This window comes from Pundamilia nyererei, unplaced genomic scaffold (assembly GCF_000239375.1).
Source record: "Pundamilia nyererei isolate P.nyererei 1_Seehausen unplaced genomic scaffold, PunNye1.0 scaffold00319, whole genome shotgun sequence".
In the NCBI taxonomy this organism is placed as follows: Eukaryota; Metazoa; Chordata; class Actinopteri; order Cichliformes; family Cichlidae; genus Pundamilia; species Pundamilia nyererei.
The window spans coordinates 481,741-503,545 of record NW_005187720.1 but is presented as its reverse complement, the minus strand read 5'-3'; the positions used below and the strand labels follow the sequence as shown (position 1 = coordinate 503,545).

At 47.7% G+C, this 21,805-nt stretch overlaps 3 protein-coding genes across 3 annotated transcripts in view; 1 reads left to right on the top strand and 2 right to left on the bottom strand.

Moving 5' to 3' along the window:
• Positions 1–6,221, bottom strand: part of eif2a (eukaryotic translation initiation factor 2A) — a 10,678-nt gene extending 4,457 nt beyond the window's left edge. Inside the window, exons 1-11 of the mRNA XM_005751640.2 lie at positions 6,115–6,221; positions 4,449–4,518; positions 4,281–4,352; positions 4,074–4,192; positions 2,896–2,995; positions 2,729–2,811; positions 2,575–2,648; positions 2,359–2,503; positions 2,165–2,281; positions 1,878–2,034; positions 1,469–1,553 (exon numbers count right to left, since the gene is read on the bottom strand). Of these exons, the coding sequence (XP_005751697.1) occupies positions 1,469–1,553; positions 1,878–2,034; positions 2,165–2,281; positions 2,359–2,503; positions 2,575–2,648; positions 2,729–2,811; positions 2,896–2,995; positions 4,074–4,192; positions 4,281–4,352; positions 4,449–4,518; positions 6,115–6,142 (1,050 nt within the window). The 5' untranslated portion in view covers positions 6,143–6,221. The remainder of the gene's footprint in view (positions 1–1,468; positions 1,554–1,877; positions 2,035–2,164; positions 2,282–2,358; positions 2,504–2,574; positions 2,649–2,728; positions 2,812–2,895; positions 2,996–4,073; positions 4,193–4,280; positions 4,353–4,448; positions 4,519–6,114) is intronic.
• A 1,844-nt stretch (positions 6,222–8,065) lies between these two features.
• On the top strand, positions 8,066–10,001 carry LOC102200736 (stress-associated endoplasmic reticulum protein 1). The gene is made up of 3 exons (XM_005751639.2): positions 8,066–8,292; positions 8,838–8,910; positions 9,529–10,001. Exons 1-3 carry the CDS (start codon positions 8,209–8,211, stop codon positions 9,567–9,569), a joined length of 198 nt encoding a protein of 65 aa, XP_005751696.2. The 5' UTR covers positions 8,066–8,208; the 3' UTR covers positions 9,570–10,001.
• A 2,276-nt stretch (positions 10,002–12,277) lies between these two features.
• mmp23bb (matrix metallopeptidase 23bb) lies at positions 12,278–19,600 on the bottom strand. The gene is made up of 8 exons (XM_005751638.1): positions 19,251–19,600; positions 16,933–17,045; positions 15,821–15,960; positions 15,056–15,223; positions 14,498–14,662; positions 14,146–14,256; positions 13,938–14,064; positions 12,278–13,400 (listed from the first exon to the last, which is right to left on the bottom strand). The coding sequence occupies exons 1-8, from the start codon at positions 19,299–19,301 to the stop codon at positions 13,208–13,210; spliced, it is 1,068 nt and encodes a 355-aa protein (XP_005751695.1). The 5' UTR covers positions 19,302–19,600; the 3' UTR covers positions 12,278–13,207.
• Positions 19,601–21,805: the final 2,205 nt, after the last annotated feature.

The following is a 21,805-nucleotide window of genomic DNA, read 5'->3' as shown; positions in this document are numbered from 1 at the left end:
AATTTGCATTTGCACTGTTACATTTTTATAAAACTTTAATGTACATAAAAACCAGCTTCTTGTTTAAGTGAAAATAAATGGAAGGTTGTCTTTTTGCGCTAGTAATGTTGTGGAGTTGTATTTTGTCTCGCATCAATTATATCGTCAGTTATATCGTTATCGCAAATTTTCAAATATATATCGTGATAAATATTTTTGGCCATATCGCCCTGCTCTAGCTCAAACAATTAAAGAGCAGGTAAAAACGTGGAAACAGAGCGTGGATCGTCCACATACGCCGTCGGCGCTGAGAGTCGACAGCTCACAGATCCTGAAGCTGCAGGTTTCGTCACTCTGACCAACACTGACTGAACCAGCAGCAAAAGAAGATCAAACTGCGCTTCACGTTTGATAACCATGCTCATGAGCTCCCTCTGACTTTGGCTGCTGTACTTCCTGCACAGCTCTCTCTCTCTCAGCACTCAGAGACCAGTTTACCATCAAATCTCTGCTTCCTGCATTGTTCTCTGTTTATTAGCCACCAGTCTGCTGCTGTGTTCAGTGCTGTCGGCCTCTGACAGCAAAGCCTCGTCTCTGCTGTTCAAACTGAATGAATGGAAACAAATGACTGCTCAGCTGTGTCTGTAATCAAACCTCATCAGGTCATGTTCACATGTTGATTCGTGGTTTGCTTCAGTTTTTGATCGACTGCAGAATATTTTTAAGGTTTTCTGCTATAAAAAGCCAGAACAGGAAAACCTGCTTCATGTTTCTCTGTTGGATCCTCAGTTACTTTTAAATTTCCAAGGTTTAGAGGGTTCTTTGGACAGCACACATCTAAATGATCAGAATTATATTATTTCTGACAGTCTGAGTCAAAAATGAGCTGAATTGAATCAGTGATGATACGAGCTGTAAATAAGAGCATCGCTTTGACATGTGATAACAGAAACACAAACGTGACGGAAAATGCGTACGAAACAATAAAACTGTGTAATGATACAGTTACAATTAAAAAAAGCTTCAGTAACAGTCAAATCAGACTGAACACCATCCACAACCACAGATGGAGCGGTTTGATCAAAGAGCCGGGACCAAAGAGCCGGGACCAAAGAGCCGGGACCAAAGAGCCGGGATCAAAGAGCCGGGACCAAAGAGCCGGGACCAAAGAGCCGGGATCAAAGAGCCGGGATCAAACAGGTCTCTTTTACATGTTTGGTGTTCTTGGTTTGAGGCTCCACCATCGGGGCAGGGGTCAGAGCTTTGTGACCTGGCCTGGTGTCCCTCAGGGCTCCAGTCAGCGCCCCCTATGACTCTCGTGTGAGCCGACAGCGTGTTGCTGAAGAATGAAACTCACGCTGGGCGTGTGCTTCAGCACTAACCGCATGGCGCTGTGACGCTCACAGGAAGTGAAACACCGCTGAAGGACCATTTACCTGTTGCTTTTCGACCCACCCCCACCCTCCCTCTGCAGGTGTTTTTCCCTCACCTGTTTGTAGTTCTTCACATCCCAGACCTCCATCTGACCTCGCAGGTTACCGAAGCCGGCCAGGATCAGGATGTGGCCCTGAGGGCTACAGACAGGGAGACAGACAACATCCAGCAGTTTAAGGTTTGCCATCCAGCCTGATTTCTCCTCACAGTTAAAAGCTACCAATCAGGTGCAGCCTCTCACAGGAAGCATCCCATCCTACTGACTACACTAGGTCAGGAGGTTTGGTAGCTGTTACCCACCGAGGAGCCAACCACGTTTTCTGCTGCGGTGATACGACGCTTTTCCATCACGTACCGACCTCCTCCTGAAGACGCCGTATGGCTGAGCCCCCGTCACGGTGGCATCATTAACAGACGTGACCAAAGAGGCGACAACACGCCGTCGAGCACAGGCGGATTCTCACCTGTAGTACGCTGCGTTTCGCGGTCCGGTCCCAAAGTCGTAGACGGGGTCACATTTGAGGTTGAAGACAGTGGCTTTGGCCGGCATGAAGCCATACACCACGCAGAACTCGGTGGAGCTTGGACTCCACGCCACGTCGTAGATTGGGCCGTTCTTCGCTGTTTCAAAGCGATAAAGAAAAGTCGTTACACAAACATTTCCTGTCGCTATCGCCATATTTTACCCCTCAGGTGACCAGCGCTGGCGCTGCAGCGAGAAGCTAAACTGGGAAGTAAAAGGAGGATTTACACAGCTGGACCAGCGCCGTCTCTCCGTTAACGCCGAGGTAATGCAGCGTCTGCTCTCCATAGTACGACGCGCCAGTTTTATCCACTTCAGTACTCGCCGTCACCAGCACGGCCGAGGCTGCGGGAAAGACAGGCAGGTTAACGTCAGCACTCACAGGGGTCACGGTTCTAGCTGTCGGGACTCGGGACGCCTACCTTTCTTGTTCCACTGCATCATCACTCGGTCAGCCTTGAAGAAGCTCTTGTTGGCGAGCGCAGCAGTCGGCCCTCCAAACGCCGGGTACTGATACAGGCGGACGAACGAAGGAGCTCCTTTGCTGCCCGGAACGTAGACGGCGACCTGACGGGGACAGACGGTGGGTGGGACCATGTTCAGGTAGAATGAACTATGCTGCTGGACGCTCCGCTCACCTTGCTGGGCTGACCTCCAGGCGACAGCGCAAAGTCGGACACCTTCTGCATGTGGAGCTTGTTGGCGATGGAGTCTGGGAAAAACGATGGCGCAGACATCAGCTGCTGGTTTCACAGCGACAGAGCCGCTGGCTACCGCTGCACGTGTCCTTACCAAAGTCGTTGTCCTCATAGAAGTGCAGCTCGTTGTTGACGATCCTCACGCAGATCTTCTCGTCTTCAGACCAGCTGGGACACCTGCAGACCACCACAGACATCAACACTGACAGGCAACAACCAATCAGTCGATCAATCAATCAGTCAGGGTGCGTCAGGACTCACCACGACTCGACCTTCTTCTGATAGAGGGCTTTGATGAGTCGTCCGCTGCGCAGCTCCCACAGCTGGAGGTTGGCTTCCCCCTGAGGACTGTCCTGAGTCTCTGCAGCGTCACAGAGTCAACTTTGTTTAAACAGCACCGTTCACACCAGCGCGACACACCGAACACACTGAAACACGCCAATCAGCAGAAAAACTGAAAATTTAGATTCAGACACAGCAGCTTTCCTCCTTAAAAAACGTTATCTGCAGCAGGCCACACCCCCACACAAACTAAAGCCACGTGCCGCTGACACCTGAAAGGGTCAGTGTGGGTTTAGCCCACACAGGAAATGTCCCTTTCCACCAGACTCCATTCACAAAAACAGTCATTTAACCTCAGAAAGTCTTTACCTGTGAATTTTTCTTACATAAAAAAGTAAAAACAGCTCCACCAGGTGTGCAGACAGCCCTCACCTGTAAACGCCTACAGAACTCACTTTCTTTGTTTGGATAAAATTAAACATGCCATGCTGCAGGAGAGAGGCTCCGTGCAGACACAGGCACACCTGCCTGCACACCTGCCTGCACACCTGCCTGCACACCTGCCTGCACACCTGCCTGCACACCTGCCTGCACACCTGCCTGCACACCTGCCTGCACAGGGGAACAAAAAGGTGTATCTGCGCAACCGGTCTAGTGTCACTGTCTCTGCGACTGAGTGTGAACTCCGAGTGCAGAGGAGAGTCTGCAAACAGCTGAGAAATGTTTATGTCACATGACATCAGTCTACCTGTCTGGGTGTAGAACGTAGGTGTCAAACTCTGGCCCGCGGGCCAAATTTGGCCCACAGCCTAATTACATTTGGCCGGCGAAGCCATACCAAATGACTATCAGAGCTGGCCTACTGGTATTATACAGCTAATATATATATTGTTTAGTATTAAGCTTTTCTTGTTCCATATTCAGTTTTTCAGCAAAACGTGTTTGAGTCCATAAGAAAAGATTCATTCTTCTATCTGGAGGAATAAATATATTTCAATAAATATTAACGTTAGCCCGCGACTTTGTTCCAGTTTTGAATTTTGGCCCACTGTGTGTTTGAGTTTGACACCCCTGATGTAGAAGGACTCGTGACCTCATGTGAACTTGTTTTATCTCTAATCTCTCTACGGACGTGAAACTCCCTCTTCTTCTCTTACTCGTGTACAGTTGCCAGGTAACCAGGATGTTGTTGAGTGGAGAAAATTCCAGCAGGGCTGTCTTCGGGAGGTCAAAGGTCGACACCACAGCGCCATCTGAGGGGTTCACGATGGAGACACTGATGTACAGGCAGACAGAGGGTTAGAGGTCAGAGGTCAGACAGGGTGCAAGACAGATGTTACTCACAGGGATGGAGAAGCTCCTACTTTTGTCCGTTACACCAACCAAAGAGTGTCCCGTCTGTGCTGAAGGTCACACATCTGCTGGGCCGGCAGTCCCTGCCACACACACACACACACACACACACACACACTGTAAACAAACAAACTGTGTCCGTGTGTGTTGGTGACAGGGTGCGTAGGGGGCAGGGTTACCTCTGGAAAGCTGCATGTGGCTCACAGTGGGGGGGGCCTCGGAGCAGAGACGTGCCATCGGATCCTCGCACTGAAACACAAACACACCAGAAGTATGTGGACGGCTCACTGACGCGTCTGTGACTCCTGAGCACTGACGTTAGCTCAGCGCTGTGAGGGACGGTCTCACCGTCATCGATGCTCTCTAATATTTTTGAACTTTTTTTAGTTGTTCATTCCTACAATGTTTATCCTTAAGACCTCAAATGTAAAACTGATTTTCATCGGAGCTTTTATTTTATTTAACTGTCATTTGAATGTAAACATTTTAAGTTCTTTCTTTATGTTCGCTGGATTGTAGTCATACTGTTATGAGTCAACATGTCTTCGTGTTTACGGAGATTCTGAGAATCTGTGAGACTGAAATTAAATTACAAATTATTCTTGCACCTGTTACTGTGAACAGGTCAGATTAAAGCGGCTCGCTCCTTCAGCGGTGAGATGCTGTTGAAAACAGATGCTTTACATCAGGGGTGTCCAACTCCAGGCCTTGGGGGCGTGTCCTGCAGGTTTTAGATGTGTCAGCTGATTAAAGTGGCTAAATGACGTCCTCGCCATGTGTTGAGGTTCTCCAGAGGCCTGGTAACGAACTAATCATGTGATTCAGGTGTGCTGACCCAGGGTGAGAACCTGCCAACACCGGCCCCCGAGGCCTGGAGTTGCACACCCCTTTGGTTGCAGCACGGTGGTTAGCACTGTTGCCGCACAGCAAGAAGGTCCTGAGTTCAATTCCACCATCAGGCCGGGGTCTTTCTGTGTGGAGTTTGCATGTTCTCCCCATGTTTGCGTGGGTTCCCTCCGGGTACTCTGGCTTCCTCCCACCGTCCAAAGACATGCAGCTTGTGGGGATAGGTTAATTGGATAATCCAAATTGCCACTAGGTGTGAATGTGCGAGTGAATGTGAGTGTGAATGGTTGTCTGTCCCTGCGACACTGGCGACCTGTCCAGGGTGTACCCCGCCTCTCGCCCTATGACAGCTGGGATAGGCTCCAGCGCCCCCCGCGACCCTGAAAAGGATAAGCGGAAGCGAATGGATGGATGGGTTGCGGCCATTGGTCTCAGATATCAACACAGTTTGGAATAAACCGAAGAGTAAAAGAGGCCCTGAAAGAGCTCCATTTATAAATCCTTTAATGTAACGTAATCCCGATTGAACCAAAACAGTGTCACGTGAGTTTACAGCAAACGCGGCGTTTGAAGCGCACAGCATCGCCTCGCACATCGGCTCTAACACAGACCCTAACGTAGCTGCTGCTCTACTGTTGTTAAGCTCTTTGTACCCGAAACCTCACTGAAGTGAAACAGAAAACAGCGTGGTAAAATTCAACCAGCTCAGTTTTATTAACGAAAACCCACACGGGCGTTATTTTACAGCCGAATCAACCCAAAGACTCCACCGATTTAAAAACATACAACACTTTCATTGCGAGCGCACGTGACTTTGTTATATTCGCACAAATTAATATTTTATCCGATTCCTCACTGGGTTTGGCGGGCTGCTGGCTCTACCTAACAGCGCGGAGGCTTACGCTGGTCGTGGCAGATGTGTGACTTTGTGTCGTTGTCCGTGGGTTTTAAAAAGACAGACATTTTTATATAAATCAAAATAAACAAAAATGTACCCACCTGCCAGCAACGGGACGGGGGGCGCCATGTTTATTGTGCCGGAAGAAGAAAACAGCACCCCGGAAATGCTTCAGACCACCGAGAGGTGGGTCTATCAGCGCCACGTCAGCAGACAGTCAGTGACACGTCGTTAAAAACTGAAAAGAAGACGCTTACTTTATCATTTATTAACATGTAATTAACGATTCTCTGATAATCGCGAGCTTATAAGATCAGCCACGTTCAACAATTATCATTAAATATCATTTCTTTTTGATGTAAATTTGAGGTCAAAGTTGCATCAAAAATGTCGGAAACTGACTAAAAGGGATTCCGCTTTTGCTTTCAAAATAAAAGGCATCTGAAAGCGAAGGAAGGGTAGGAAAAATGAAGGACCTCAGTCGAAAGGTTTTATTGAAATCAGCTTTATAAAAACAACAGTTTAAACAGTAACACTGAAATGGCAGGTGGTGAGGGTGGGTAGATGCGTCTCTAACAGCATCACCATCAACACAGGAGCACCTCAGGGATGTGTCCTCTCGCCACTGCTCTACACTTCAGACTGTGTGGCCACCCATGAGACGGCCTACATGGATGAAGTGAAGAATCTGGCATCGTGGTGCCAGGACAACCACCTCCAGCTGAACGTCGGCAAGACCAAGGAGCTGGTGGTGGACTTCAGAAGGGGTCAGCACAGAGACTACAAGCCCATTATCATCAATGGAGCTCCAGTGGAGAGGGTGCAGTCCTTCAAGTATCTTGGTGTCCACATCTCCTCAGACCTGACATGGGCTGCCCACATTCAGGTCCAGACCAAAAAGGCTAGGCAGCGCCTGTATCACCTACGACAACTGAGGAAGTTCAGGGTCTCTCCAAAGATCCTCAGGATTTTCTATACAGGCGCTGTGGAGAGCATCCTCACACAGAACATGACATCGTGGTTCGGGAACAGCTGTGTGAAGGACCAAAAAGCTCTCCAGAGAGTGATCCGTACAGCAGAACGCTGCTGCAGGATTGCTCTCCCCCCGCTTCAGGACACCTACACCAGGAGATGCCGGACTAGAGCAGCGCAGATACTGAAGGACCCGTCCCATCCTGGCAACAAACTGTTCCAACTTCTGCAATCTGGTAGAAGGTTCCGCATCTTCCGGGCAAGGACAGAGAGACTCAAGAGGAGCTTCTATCCCCAAGCCATCCGAGCCCTAAACACACACACCCGCCCTCTCACATCATCTATAATTGACTGAGACAGGACTCTTCCAGACACTAAACCAAGGCACAATGTACATTTCAATTCCTTTAATTTTAAATATGTTTCTATTGTCTATCCTGTAAAATAGTCAGATGTCTATTCATATTAATGTACAGAATTCACCTGCTTGCTGCTACTACTGCACATTCACCCAGTGTATATACTATTACCCCCCCCCCCTTTTTTTGCACATGTCGAGGAGCGTGTCAGGTTACATTTCACTGTGTGTTATACTTGTATAACTATGCATGTGACAAATAAAGAACCTTGAACCTTGATAAATCCACAGTGGAGAGGGGAACTTTTTCAAACACACATTTTATCAGAATTTTCACTGAGTCTGTAATTGTTTTATATGATTGTAAATAAATAAATTGTATGGCTATTAAAAAGATAAAGATGAAATGTGAACCTTTCCTTTTGACTGGTTGCAAGTCATTAAAGAAAACTGATAATAAACAATTCAACCTGTTTTATACTTTATAAATTACAGCCTTCAAATTAAGCAACTATAAAAGGATTCAAAATAAAAGCTAACAGATATTACATCACAAGTTATTACGACACAGAAAGGATATAAACTTGATTTAAACATGATAAAAATGGAACCACGTCCTCTTGAACGGCAGACCACAGCTGGCTTTAATTTTGAAAGGGCCTGCAGGAAATCATGTTTGCGCAGTAAGGCGCTTTCCATGAAGTGTGGGCGTGACCAGCACGAAAGGGGGCGGGACATCAGGTTTTTGAGTACGTCGACAAACAAGAGTCGGTCCCAGTGCGTGAAACAGCGGAGCGACGAGCGCGAGGACGAAACGACGATAAACAAACAAACAAACAAACAAACAAACAACAGCGACGACAAGATGGTGGCCAAACAGAGGATCCGCATGGCGAACGAGAAACACAGCAAGAACATCACGCAGAGAGGAAACGTGGCCAAGACCACGGTGAGTAAAACCGTCATCATCATCGTCAGGGCGAAGAGCGCGAGCCGAAACTGATCGATAAACGATCAGAAACCGATCGATCGCGTGAGGATCCGTCGTCAGGTCCAGTCAGGCCAACTTCAGGAGCACTTCAGCTCCCCTATAGACAGGCTGTAACAGATGGGTTTAAAAACAGGAAAGGTCAAAGGTCAAAGATGATTGTTTTAAAGGTGAGACGCTTTAAAAGTGTCTCTACAGGAGAGTAAAGCGCAGGTATTGATCACAGGTGATCGAGTTTAGAGCTAATGTGACTCAGAAGTCTGAGAATTCCAGAGAAACGGGCTGTCCGTGAAGGCAGCGCACTTGGAGCTGGTCCCAGCAGGCCTGGGAGAAAGGTGGGGTACACCTGGACAGGTGTCAGGTTTAGTTTTAGTCACAATCAGAGTCAAACCCACAACCTTCCTGCAGCGAGGCGACCGTGATAACCGCTGCTCCACCCAATCCACAATAAACACAGATCGGGATGAGCGTGATGCGCTGATCAATAAATTGTGTGTGTGTTTCAGAGGAGCCTGACTGATGACAAAGGTGTGGGGCCGTGGCTGCTCGCCCTCTTCATCTTCGTCGTCTGTGGATCAGGTGAGTCGTCCTCTTCGGTCATAAAGGTCTGCTTCACGCTGACGGCTCGTTCATTGTGTTATAAACGTGTCCTTTGATTTTCTGGTTTATGAAAGCTTTAAATAACTGTTGACTAAAGAGCTGGAAATGGGCGGGGCCTGTCCCTGTGATGTCATGGCACGCGTGCTGCTGTGACCTTTAATTGATGACGAGCACCTGGTGCTTCAGGTGTGTTTGATCAGGGTGATCTGAGCACGCTCAGACGTGATCACAGAGGTCGTGTCAGGTTATCTTTAATGGAAACTACTTTTAAAAAATCTATTTAAAATAATATAAAATCAAAGGGAGAAAAATGCTTTAAAAAGTTCTGAAAATGTCATAAATATTTAAATAAACTGAATATTTTAACTTTAGGGCAAAAAAATCGCATTAATACTAAAAATAAGTTTGTTTTTTGAGTAAAAATGTAAACAAATCCTTTAGATAATATCAAAATGATGAAGAATCACATTTTCCACGTGAAATCGTTTTTCACATAACTCGAGTGGTGTGAATAAAATCACCAGTGATTATTTTATTCTGAACGGATTAAAGACAAACGTGAAACGCCGTAACGCTGATGCCTCGTCTGTCCCGCAGCCATCTTCCAGATCATCCAGAGCATCAGGATGGGCATGTAGAGTGATGTCATCGACGGGGGCGGGGCCACGGAGGCGCGGCGAACGCCAGCACCATCAGAACACCGTGTTGCCGCCCCAACCCGACGAAAACATTCCTGAACTCTGACCACCGTCACCTGAGCAGACCAACCCCCTGCCCCCCTCTCAAACAAACCCCGCCCCCTGACGCCAGCCTGTTATCTGTTGATTTAACCTGTCGCCACCCGCTGTCCTTCTCACAGTGTTCATGTTTCACTCTGTGCCTTTCTGTGTTTACCTGAGCTTTGGCCCCGCCCCCCTGCGGGGCCAGCTGCAGACCAAAGTGATGGTGGCGTCTGGACATGAAGGTCTTTTGAATCAGAAGGTAGTGAGGAGCTCACAGGTGAGCCTGCACCGTGTGCAGCTGCACCTGAACATTCCCGATCACTCAATAAAGTTCACTTTGAATACGGAGCGCCGTGTGTGTGTCGTGTCTAAGCCCCGCCTTTCCTCGCTCACCAAGTCAAAGCTGTCGGCACGATCGTCTCTAATCAGTCATCAGGCCTGAGACGGCGACTCCGTCAGAGTCAGACCTCTGTATCTGTGAGTGTAATCAGATTACACTCACTGTGCCTTACTGTACAGTCCCTGATTACATCACAGCGATCAGTCGGCGGTCACTGGTGGGTGTGACGGTGTCACAGTCGCAAAGACGATGAAACTATTTGCAAACTGAAACGAGGGTGTTTACAGTGTAATCAGATTACATTTAACCTCACAGGTGGAGAGTCAGTCGCTGAGTGATGTCACAGATTTCAAATCAAAGGTACCGTTAGGATTCACGCTCTGTGACGTGGACCGTCAGCTGTTCCTCTGAAGTCTGTGATGATGTCATGAACTGACTGATCAGCTGATCAGTGTTGAAGCTGCTTCCTGGATCAAGGCCTGTGCTGACCTCTGACCTCTTACTGTGCTGTTACTGTAACCAATCAGGTCTGAGCAGCTTTGGCTAAGTTGGTTCATCCTCCAAGGGGCGCTGCAGGGTTAGAGCTAGGGTAACCCTAACCCTCACTTTAGGACCAGGAGACATGCTGCTTCCAAACAGAGCGCCAGAGGGAGTGTACGCCCAGGGCGCCAAACAGGCTAGGACCGCCACTGCACCCGATGGATTAATAAAGTTTTATGTAATCTAATCTAATAACTTTGATCTCAGCCAAACCGATTTACTCACGAACAGACCTCCCTCTGGGCTTCTCTGCTTGGGCTGCTGCCCCCACGACCCGGCCCCGGATAAGCGGAGGAAAATGGATGGACGATGACATTTTTAAGTGACTTATGTATCATGTTTAACCTTTTCCAAATATGTGACGTCTTGATAAAGCGAGCAGATATTTGAAGTTTACACAGAAACATTCTCGCCTGAAAATATCCTAAAAGTTTATTTTGTGACCCAGAAAGATTAGTAAGAGTAATATTAAAACTGAGCAGCTGCCACCATTGTTGGAAACACTATGAATGCTGGGAACGCGGGCCGCGAAGGATACACCAGACCCATCCTTCAAATCTGGAGAACAGGAGGACCCGTTTGGAGGAGTCTACAAATTTGGACAGCCTTTGCTGCGTCGCTGTAATCGGCCTCAGGACGATGCAGCCTATGAATTTGGACATCGCAGGTGGCAGCAGGGAGCTGCTGCAGTGTCCCTGTTGGCCCACCAGGTGGTGCTGTGTAAGTGTGAACCATGTTTTCAGGCCTCATTGATCAGCGTAAACAAACAGCTGATCAATCAATAATCTGCAGTCTGGACTTTTGAACATTTCAAACGCATTTTTACATAATTACATGAAAATAATAAAATGTTTCCATTTATTAAATACGATATAGAAACAACAACATGAATACACACATAAGACTGTGTGTGTGTGTGTGTGTGTGTGTGTGTGTGTGTGTCAAACTGGTTATGTACACTTTTGTCCTGAGCCGGTCTTCACTGTGAATACTTGTTTTTCATAGATTTTATTATAAGTATTATTTTGTATCTTTTTACACTAAATGTAAATGTACACAAGTTGAGTCTGTTCATCTGGAGGTTTCAGTGGGAGAAATGTTTCATCATCATCAGCTGACGTCTTCAGTCTCAGCTGACTGCAGGTTCCAACCTTATAAACAGGACATTTGAACAATGACTGAAACCTGCAGCACTGAAGGAACAATGGGCTGGGAGGTCACCTTCATCATAATTATGCAAATTCTCATGACCATTGATCAACAACCACTGATCAATAACCACGAGTCCCACTCACAGAGAGTTGGGGAATGGCTGCAATCACAGCATGTAAGATGGCGACAGATGAACCCTTAGGCCCCTCCTCCATTCAGAGATGGTCTTTGCCTTTCACGTAAATGGAAGCCACTCGCATCACTTAGTAAATGTGTTTTAATTCTGTCATTTCTTGTTTTTAGTTTACTTCCTGTTTGGCTCTCGCAGCTCTTGCTGATTTGTTTGTTTATTATTGATAATTGTGTAAAAATCCAAAATATCACAAAACAAATATTTCATTTACTTTTAAAATATTAATATTTCAGATGTTTATTTTGTTTTACTTATTAGTTGTAGTTATTTATTTTATAATATTTTAATTGGAGATTGTTAAACTTTATTTGTTTTTGATTTTTAAAATGATTTTGTCGGTTTGTTTGTGTCTGCAGGGTGAGCGTGGGTCGCTCACCCTGCAGACACTCTTTGTTCTCAGGCCTTTGTTTCCACAGACATCAGTGTCTCTCTCACACACACACACACACACACATTCATCATCCAACACATTTCTTTAAAGTCTGACCTGTTTTCATCTGAATATTTGGAGCACCCTCCCCCTCTCTCCCCCCAAAGAGAGCATGGACAACCTGAGAGCGTCTCAAACCTGCGTTCTCTCTAACGGCCACCAGGGGGCTGGACCTCTGTGAACTCGTCCCTCGTACGAGCTGCGTCCAGCAGGAGAACATTTACTAAAATGTTTCTGTTTATTTCTGTAATTTGTCAACAAAACAACAAACAAATGTCACACATTAAGGACAGAAAGAGGACACCACCAGTTTACTGAGTGAAGGACTCACACCTGTCATAGCGTCCATCACTCGCATTCAGAGCGCTGCCGTGCTGTTTGTGAGGCGGGATTAGTCTGAACTGTGAATCATGCAAAGCTGCTCTACGTCAGTCCAGCACTCAAACCGTGGCGGTGAGGACGGGCGGGCGGGGGAAACAGGAAGTGCACAAAGATGTGAAACAGCTTCCCCATGATGGAGGACAGAGGAACAGCGTCTGACAGGACACAAGTCTAAGCAAAGGTCAAAGGGCAAAGAGGGATTACATGACTGTCGTTGCTAAGTAATTAACTCAACCGCTGCAACTAAAGTGGGCGGGGTCAAACGCCACAGTTCCTACGGGCTACAGAAATATTCTCACGTAGATGAGCAGCAGGCTGCTTATCACCAAAACGCCATCCAGTCAGCTCAGTCACCACTTTACACATTGTGATGTCATTCGCAGTCATGAGGACGGGGCGCCGTGACATCACAGAGCTGCCAATGGTTCGTCGTTCTTTAATGTTTAAAGTCCCTTGAAGTCAGGAAAAAAGTCCACAGACGCCATGCTTCCTGTCAGGTCACTTCCTGTCTGTCGTCTTCAGCTGTTGGATGCCTGCTCTGGCTTCAGTCTGATAGCCCAGGAGTTTGCAGAGACGATGTCGCCGCGGCGATGGACGCGGCAGGTGTAAACGCCTTCGTTGAACTCGTTGGCGACGATGCGCAAGTCTCGGTCCTTCATGACGATGTACCCTGGAATGGATGAGAGGATCTGCTCGCCATCTTTGTACCAGCTGCAGGAAAACCACAGACACCACAGACCTTTAAGCTTTCAGCTCCGCCCACAATCATTCAAACAGCTGTACAGAAAATGACCACAAGCCCCGCTCGTTAACTGTGACTCGTCCAGGCTCCTGAAACTCTCCGAGAAAGATTTTAACCTTGACGAGCTGTGTCCATGACCAGTGACGCCGCAGCATTAGCTTCAAAACATGAACAAGGAAAGTTTGAGCCTGATCTTGAAAGTAGAGATAGTGTCTGTCTCCCGAATCCAAACTGGAAGCTGGTTCCACAGAAGAGGGGCCTGAAAACTGAAGGCTCTGTTATTGTAAATGTTATCAGGAAATGATCAGACAGGAAACTCTGTTACATGTTCAGTTTCTATGCCACATGTTAAAACAAGATCTAGAGTGTGGGTGGGTTCTTTTACATGTTGACAGAAGCCAGTTGAGTCTAATAACAGATTAAATGCCATGTTGAGGCTGTCATTCTTAGCATCTACATGTTAAAATCACCCACAATAATGATTACGCCAGCATTGATGAGCTGACCTGATTTTGGGGGGTGAGCGGGTGCTTTTGGTCCCACAGCGGAAACCCACCACCTTTCCCCGAGGAACCATCTTGATCTTCGTGTTGGCTGCCGGCGGTGTTGCTGTAGTGACCACCTCCAGAGGCTCTGCAGTGGGAACAGGATGGAGACGGGCAATGAGCGTCGTGCGGGCTTCTGTGAGGGTGTCAGAGGTCAGAGGGGCCTCACCGTAGCAGAAATCACAGCGCTGAGGACAGTTCTTCTTCATGAACGTCTTCCTTCGCTCACAGAAGCCGAGCCGAGCCCACGGGTCGCAGACTCGCTTCTTATCCAGACAACCTGCAGAGCGACAGACGTGTCCAGTCACTTAAACACAACAAACACACATCACATGATGCAGCGGCGTGTTTCCGCCTGTCTGCATCAGGGGATGTTTATTTCTGATCGGTCAGAGCAGTTTCCCCTCAGTCCACCTTAAATATCTCAAATGCATAAATGTGCTGTTTCCCAGCTTTGCAGCGAACAGCTGTAAACCTGACTGAAGCAGGAAGAGCTCGTTTCCGGCCGCGCTGGGGTTTACCGTAGAGTCTCTGGATGCCCCACACGTCGTCCTGGGCGATGTTCCTCTGTCCGGTGTAGGTGGCGTTGGGATGCATCAGAGCCTGAGGGTCTCTGGAGTGCCACAAACCCAGAGCGTGGCCGATCTCGTGTGCCGCCACCTGGACCAGGTCGTTCAGCCAGACTCCTGCAGGAGGAGATTTTTACATCCAATCATCATCATCCTCAGAGCGCCGGCTGCAGGATGGTAATGACGTGTTCTCAGAGGAGCGTCACTCCTGCTGCAGCCTCCTACAAACAGACCACGCCCACCACACTCGCACAATGATCTCTGAGGTTTCTGCTGTGCTCTTCCTGTCTGTCATGTTTCAGGAGTTTGTTTAGATTTTTATCATTTAAGAAGCATTGAGGAATAAATCCTGTCACGATATCAGCGCTGCTGTTTATAACACACATGTTATAAACTCAAAAAGTGAGGAACACCTAAAACAACATTTGTGCTGTTTCTTTCATCTCTCAGACTACGGTGGCCTTCTAGGAACACACTAAACACACACAGAACCATCCTACGTGCTCCAACCTTGTTTCCAGCTGAAGCGCGACTTCCCGAGGATCCAGAACTCGTGGTTGTCAAAGTGAATTTCTCCCCGTGGTGGCAGGAAGGCGTGCGCCAGCTCGCCGTTCAGCCCATCGAAACACGGGTGGAGAGGAGACCACCAGCAGTCCGTGTGGTTGAAGGTGTAGAAACCTGGAAATAGGAAACTGAAGTGGAACATCTCAGAGGACGAAAGCAGAGCTCCTCATCCTGCAGACGTGTTCGTGTCCTTTCATGAGGACGACCTACTGAACGCACTTCTTTAATTACCACCAGCAACATGTAGCTGCAGCCTTCACCAGCAGGGGGCAGAGTTTTACTCTTACCGCCGCTTCGTCCAGAACCTTCAGCTTGTCCAGCCCACTAGTAAAGGTTCGGCTGACTCACTACGCCATCTTGTGGTACAAACTGGTATAACATGAAACAACAGCCTGTCTCCATTTTAATATCAGCTGATATCTGTTCAACACAACATCGATGCCGTCTCTCCACCTTCTGTTGATACTTTGGTTGGTTTTTCTAAGGTTTGAATCACTTTGAACACAGGCAGTTACAATTACGAGGCAATTTTTTAATGATATGGACTAATCTAAAATAAAGTACCTGTGACCTGTTTAGTGCCAGGGTTAGGGCTCTAATCCATCACTTTAAGCAGAAGTTGGCCCTTTTCAAATGAAGTCTCCCACACAGAGAGAGGTGCGTGTTAACCTGACCCTGCGGGTCCACAGCCAGTTAAACGTTCAGTCCTACCGATGGTGATGTCAGCGGTAGCGTTGCCGTCAGTAACCTCGGTGAAGGTCAGCGGAGACACGTCACTCCACTTTGTGAAGGCGATGCCGATGGCCTTCCTGGTGTCCTCCACATTCAGGGTGTTGGGGAACTTGATGATCCTGAGATGGAAGAGACAGACAGATAACTGGACTCTGATTGGTCCTCAGAGAATGATGCTCCGCCTCCTCTGATTTCAGTTGTGTGATTGGTATAGAAATACAATGGGAGGGCAATCAGTGAGGTAGGTACTCATCAGCATGGAATCAGGAAACAAACGAGCCAATCACGATGCTGCGCCATTCGTTTTCTTCATCGTCATCTATGAACGTTTTTCAGTCGTTAACAAAAACCCCCAAAAAAACTGGTTGTCAAAGAAAGGACAAAATGTTGTTTCAGTCACCCGGGCTCCGCCTGCTACCAAAGGCCCTTTACCTGCATGGAAGGAGCCAGAATGAAAATAACCACCCAAATAACTGCCTGCAGGCGTTACAGCGAAGGGTCCTGAGTGTCAAGATTGTTTCTAGACTTTGACCTGAGGCTGCTGCTCCTGCTGCCGACGATGAGGAGGAAGGGTTGGTTCCTGCGCTGTTTATTGGTTAGACTCTCGGACACCAGAGATTATTCTCTGCCTTGTGGTTTATATTCTGCTCTTTATTTTTGACTTGTATAAATTGGAGGCCGAACACGAGGCTCTGTGTGAGGGTCACTTTCTTTGTTCAGGCTCCTGCTGGGTGACATCCTGAATCACTGTAGATATGACAGCCAGCAGGCCCTCAGTATTAGCTTGAATTTCAGGCTCCAAATGTTTACCTTCATAATTAAATATTCTACACGTAGAATGTGCTTTAATACAAGCTGTGGCAGAGGTGCAGAGGTCCAACCAATAAACGCTGAAATGCAGCAAAATAATAGAAAGACGCAGAATTAGACGATGAAGACATTAAATCATTAACTTACACATGATCTTAGAGGACGATTAGAGAAACAGAGCATTTTGAAGTTCCTGACCTTGTAAAAGCACACGTGATGACCTCAGAGCTTCACTGAATGAATTACAGGATGTTACTAAGTCTGTACAGGTGTTTCTCTACCTGTACGTGATGTTATGGTGAGTCCACTTGTGTCCTAGAGGGTTGATGGCATAGCGTTTGCTTCTTGCTGCTCGGTCCCCGAACACCTCCATTGATCTGCTGCTGTCAGACATCTGAAACACAGCAAACATGCAGAGTTAATAACCAATCAGCTTCCTTAAAATCAGTTGCAGTGCCTCTAGCGTCCAGCAGAGGCAGCAGTGAGTCAGTCCTCATAGACTCCCGTTTTTAAACTTTACAGCAGAATTAAACACGTTTACAGCCTGATACACAAACTGTTTGGTCTCTGTGGATACGCGACGTCTGGACCGTGTTTGTGCTGTTGGGGCCTTTGTAATGACATCATCTGACCAATAATATGTCTGCTGTGAGGTCACTGTACTAACAGAGCGTCCACAAGGCTGAGCTCTGGGTTTAATGCGGCAAACTGGAGGATTTTGATTGTATGGTACTGAGCCCTAACTGGCCCGTGTCTGTGGATGCAGACCAGCTCATGACTCAGCCATGCTGGCTTTGCTGGCTGAGGCTGTTTTATCGAGCACGGCGAGCTCCATCTGGAGGTTTTCTGTTATTGATGATTTGACACCACCTGTAGTTTCAGGAGGTCATAGGTCACATGAATGACTGGTTTTACCAAAGTCAGGAGCTGATGCAGCTGCAGCGTTTTGGCCCAGCAATAACAGGCTTCCTGACCTCTGTGATTTCCTGTGATTATTTCAAAATAAAAGCTCAAGTCTCAGCAGCCGTGCATGATACGCTGTTCAAACAGAAACAGAAATACTGCAGCGCTCTAATGAAACAGGAGACTCTGGAAGGCTCTGTGCACAGATGTGGACAGATGTGGCAGTAGGGTGATTCCATACAGATGTGAAACACTTCCTTCTTTGTCTCTTTCATGTGTGGCTTTGATGTGCTTTGATTCCCCCCCCCCCTCCCCACGTTTCTGTCAGCCACATGTGAACTCGGCTGAACCTCCTTTGCCTCCACGTTTCACTCGTTAGAAAGTCTGCTCACACATCTGAGCGCTCAGACAGAAAGGACCCCACAGGCTCCACCCAGTGCCCCTTGCTATGTGGACACCACCTACAGCTTCTGCTTTGGCGCTGTTCATTCACACGTTTATGCTCTGCTCCCAGCAGCTGTTTGCTGTTACTGCAGGAAACTTGCAGAGCGCCATCTGGTGGACAGACTGTGCAACACCAACACTCCAAGCCTGGCTGAATGGTGTTTCTCCTGTTATCAGTGCTGACACTGACAGATCAGCTCACAGATAACATCAGCAGCCTCACGTTTGTGACACCGAACAGCAAAAATTGAATATTTGATCTGTTTCTGATCTGGATCGACTGAAGGAACCAAAACTGTGATAACGACGGGTGAGTTCAGACTGACAGCAGACTGCAGGTGATGCTAACACCCCGGGGACCTGAGTGTGACTGAGGAAACAAACCTAAGACCTGCCTGGAGTCCGTTTCACAGGAATCGTCAGACTTACAGAGTTTGATCAGATTTCAGACAGTGTGAACGTTTCTACACTGAGTCTGAGACACGAAGCAGTAAACATTTTAATCAGCAGTGCAGGACTGTGTGAGGTCACCTCTATGCGCTGCAGGCTTTTAAAGGCTCATTCTAAATATTCAAACCAAACCAGTCAGCTATTTCATGGAAAATCATCTCAGCAAAGTCAACTTAAGATGTTTAAAGAATCATTCCAAAAGTTTTAATGAGCACAAAGAAATGGCAGAACCACAGAGACCACAAAACGTCTGCAAACGTCTTCAGAGAGCTTTGTGGAAAACAGACTCAGACCACATCACAAAGAGACGCAGCGAATAAAAAGATTACAGCGCAGACACACTCTCATCACGTTTCAATTTTGTTTCCTGACTTTAAATAGAAGAAAATCTTGTAAAACCGTTTCACAGATTTACGCTTCAGTGACTTTTCAGGCCCAGAAATCAGCTCCCCACCCACTCTCACAAAAGCTGCAAACTGATGTTGGAGTCAGTTGCTGTCTGACCTTCAGGTTCCCTCAGCTGAGAGCCAATCACGTGACTCCAATCACGTGGGTTTTTTTCTAGTTTGATGTGTGAAAGAGTAAAAAACGCTCAGATTCATCTTCAGTTTATCGCCAGAGAGAAAGAAAAGCGCAAAATCATCTGAACTCAGAAACTTCATCATTTCTAAGTCTGAGCGAATAAGAGCCGGCTCCAGCGCCAGGGTGACGAGGAGGAGGGTTATGACCTGTGTCTGACCTCGGGCTGACTGCGCGCTCTTTGTTCTCTCCCAGTTTGTCTGAAGTCGGTCCCGACACTGACCTTCATCATCACCATCACCATCATCATCATCATCAGCTGAACGGGGTCCATGGCGAGTCTCGGACCGCGTGCCCGTCAATATATCAGTCAAACAATCGATCGGTGAGCGCGTGCGTCATCCCACGGAGTTTCCAGGCGCGCAGATTTACGCACGCACACTCCGCGGAGCTAAAAGTCGCGCAAGCTCCACTTCAGGCAGAAAATCAAAAAGCGGGAAAGATCCGAACCCCGGAGACCCGACCCGCTCCGTGCGCGTGCTCAGCGTGGTCCGGGACCCGTGGGAGGAACGCGCTCCGCTGGGGAACAAACTGAGTGAAGTTCCCGGAGTGTCCGCTCGCTGCTGCAGCGGGGCTGGTCCGGAGGGGCGGGGTCAGGTGAGGAGACCAGTTTAACCCTTTCCCACCGGAACCACAGTTCTGTTTAAGCACTGAGCTCACTCAGCGGATAAACAAACCAGACCCGCTCCCGGTGTTTCCCTCTGGGGCCTCAAGGGCTCCAGACTGCAGGTTGGGCCACCCTGAGGTGTTTTCCCAGCAGCAGCGGTCCAGATGTGCAGCAGTTGTTTCGTCTCTGCTAAGAACATCTGTCCAAACACTCAACAGCTTCCTGTGAGGGATACACGAAAACAGCAAAAACCAAAAATCGTTTACAAACTGAGAAATACTAACAAAACAGACCTGTAGACCTAAAAATACACACATCAAAAACTCCTTACAAATACTGCACTACTAGTACTACACACACACACACAAAGGTCCTGCGATTGAACAGGTTGAACTCGCTGCAGGTTTCTATCCGTTTATGACTTTACAGAAATAATTAAGAGAAAAAACATGATGTGGGAGGATTCAGAAGAGAAACCTGCGATAAAACTCAACAACGTGTGGAGTTCCCCAAGGCTCCGTCATCGGTCCTCTGATGCTGATGGTCTGGCTTTATTGATCTGCTTCATGCCATCTATTGATGGGCCTTACATGTTTAGACTTTCAGTTTGGGGTTGAGGAGCATCCACAGTTAACTGCTTATTCACACAGCAGCGATGGAAACATCCAGTCACGTTTTCTGTTGAGACTTGTGCTCTGAATGTGGTTGTGACCTTTTTTACACACCCACAGTCATTAATATTAAAGTATTGATGAATGTGGCTGAAGCAACAGAAAGACAAAGCCCTGCTGATGGATTAATTCTGGATGTCTTATTGCCTAAATTAATCTGGGAGGGGTGAATTAATCACTCCTTGCAGCCCCCTCAATACCCCCCCCCCCCCCGGCTTGCATTGTTGTCTTGTTTATCTCTCCGCCCACACTTGGCGTCTCTGTCCAGCTCGCGGTCACCTTCACTCTGACAAAGTGCCTGCAGAGGCATCTTTAGAGGAGCTCATCATATGGTGCATGTTAAGCAGCTCATTAACACTGCATTGTGAGCTGAATGAGGTTTGAATGTTGGCAGCTGAGCGGCCTGGCAGATTCCCATCATGCACTACAACACTGCTGTGACCTCACACCGACTCACTCTGTGCTGGCAGGGTGAGAATCGATCGATATGTTGACAGAAACCTGAAACCAAAACTCATCCGAGAGGCAGTTTGTTAGAAAGTCAGTGATCTCCTGAGGAAAGTGAAGGTCAAACTGAGAGAAGAGCCGTGATTACGCTTTGGTCCCTGAATGTCTCATCATCACTCTTTCTTCACCCTGACGTTAGTCTGCAGGACTCGTATTTTCCACATTTCTCGAAGAGCTGCAAACACACCGTGCTCTCCGGCCAGGAAACGGTTCTGCAGCAGGTACTGCTGATACTGAGACTGCTGACATCACACGCAGCGCCATCCAACCTGCCTTTGTCTTTATTGTCACTATAAATACATGAAATATACTGAGATCAATGAGATCCTTTTGACAACAGTCATTCACATCATTGCACCTGTAACTCTAATGTGACACCATCACATGTGACGGTGGCAGAACGAGGTGGACGCACCTGAGCGGCATAAACGATCATGCTGTTCCTGCATTGAAAGGGTGAACGAGGTCTTTGAGAAGTGTTCAGCTGTGTGTGTGTGTGTGTGTGTGTGTGTGTGTGTGTGTGTGTGTGTGTGTGAATGGATGGAGGGAGATGGGCTTTCCCAGCTTCCTCAGGAAGCAGAGCTTAGTTATGGAGCTGGTGTTGAGGGACCAGGTGGACACCGAGGAATCTGGAGCTCTTGACGACCTCCACAGAGGATCCACGATGTTCAGTGGGCAGTAATCTCTCCGTGCTCTGAAGTCAGGTCTCTTTTGTTCTGTCCACTTTGATAAACACACGGCGGAGGCGAACACATTTCAATACTTTTCAGGATTCTGTTATTACTGTTATTACTCTGTGGCTGTACTTTGAGTTTGACTCCATAAAAAGTGACAAAAACATTAGTGTCCGCTGTGCGTGGGAAGAAAACTTCTTTTTACAGAGAAAAAACCCCTAAACTTCCAACAAGCACCGAGTAGCTGCGACGTAATGAGAAACTCACAGAGAAACTCGCGGATTCTTCCACTGACCGCGGCACACCTGCACCAGGGTAA

Coding starts and splice junctions, on each gene's coding strand:
- LOC102200736 (XM_005751639.2), top strand. CDS start 8,209: ATGGTGGCCAAACAGAGGATCCGCATGGCGAACGAGAAACACAGCAAG. Junction 8,293..8,837: donor GAAACGTGGCCAAGACCACG/GTGAGTAAAACC, acceptor TGTGTGTTTCAG/AGGAGCCTGACTGATGACAA. Junction 8,911..9,528: donor CTTCGTCGTCTGTGGATCAG/GTGAGTCGTCCT, acceptor TCTGTCCCGCAG/CCATCTTCCAGATCATCCAG.
- mmp23bb (XM_005751638.1), bottom strand. CDS start 19,301: ATGGACCCCGTTCAGCTGATGATGATGATGATGGTGATGGTGATGATG. Junction 17,046..19,250: donor TGGTGATGGTGATGATGAAG/GTCAGTGTCGGG, acceptor GCTGTGTTTCAG/ATGTCTGACAGCAGCAGATC. Junction 15,961..16,932: donor CACCATAACATCACGTACAG/GTAGAGAAACAC, acceptor CTTCCATCTCAG/GATCATCAAGTTCCCCAACA.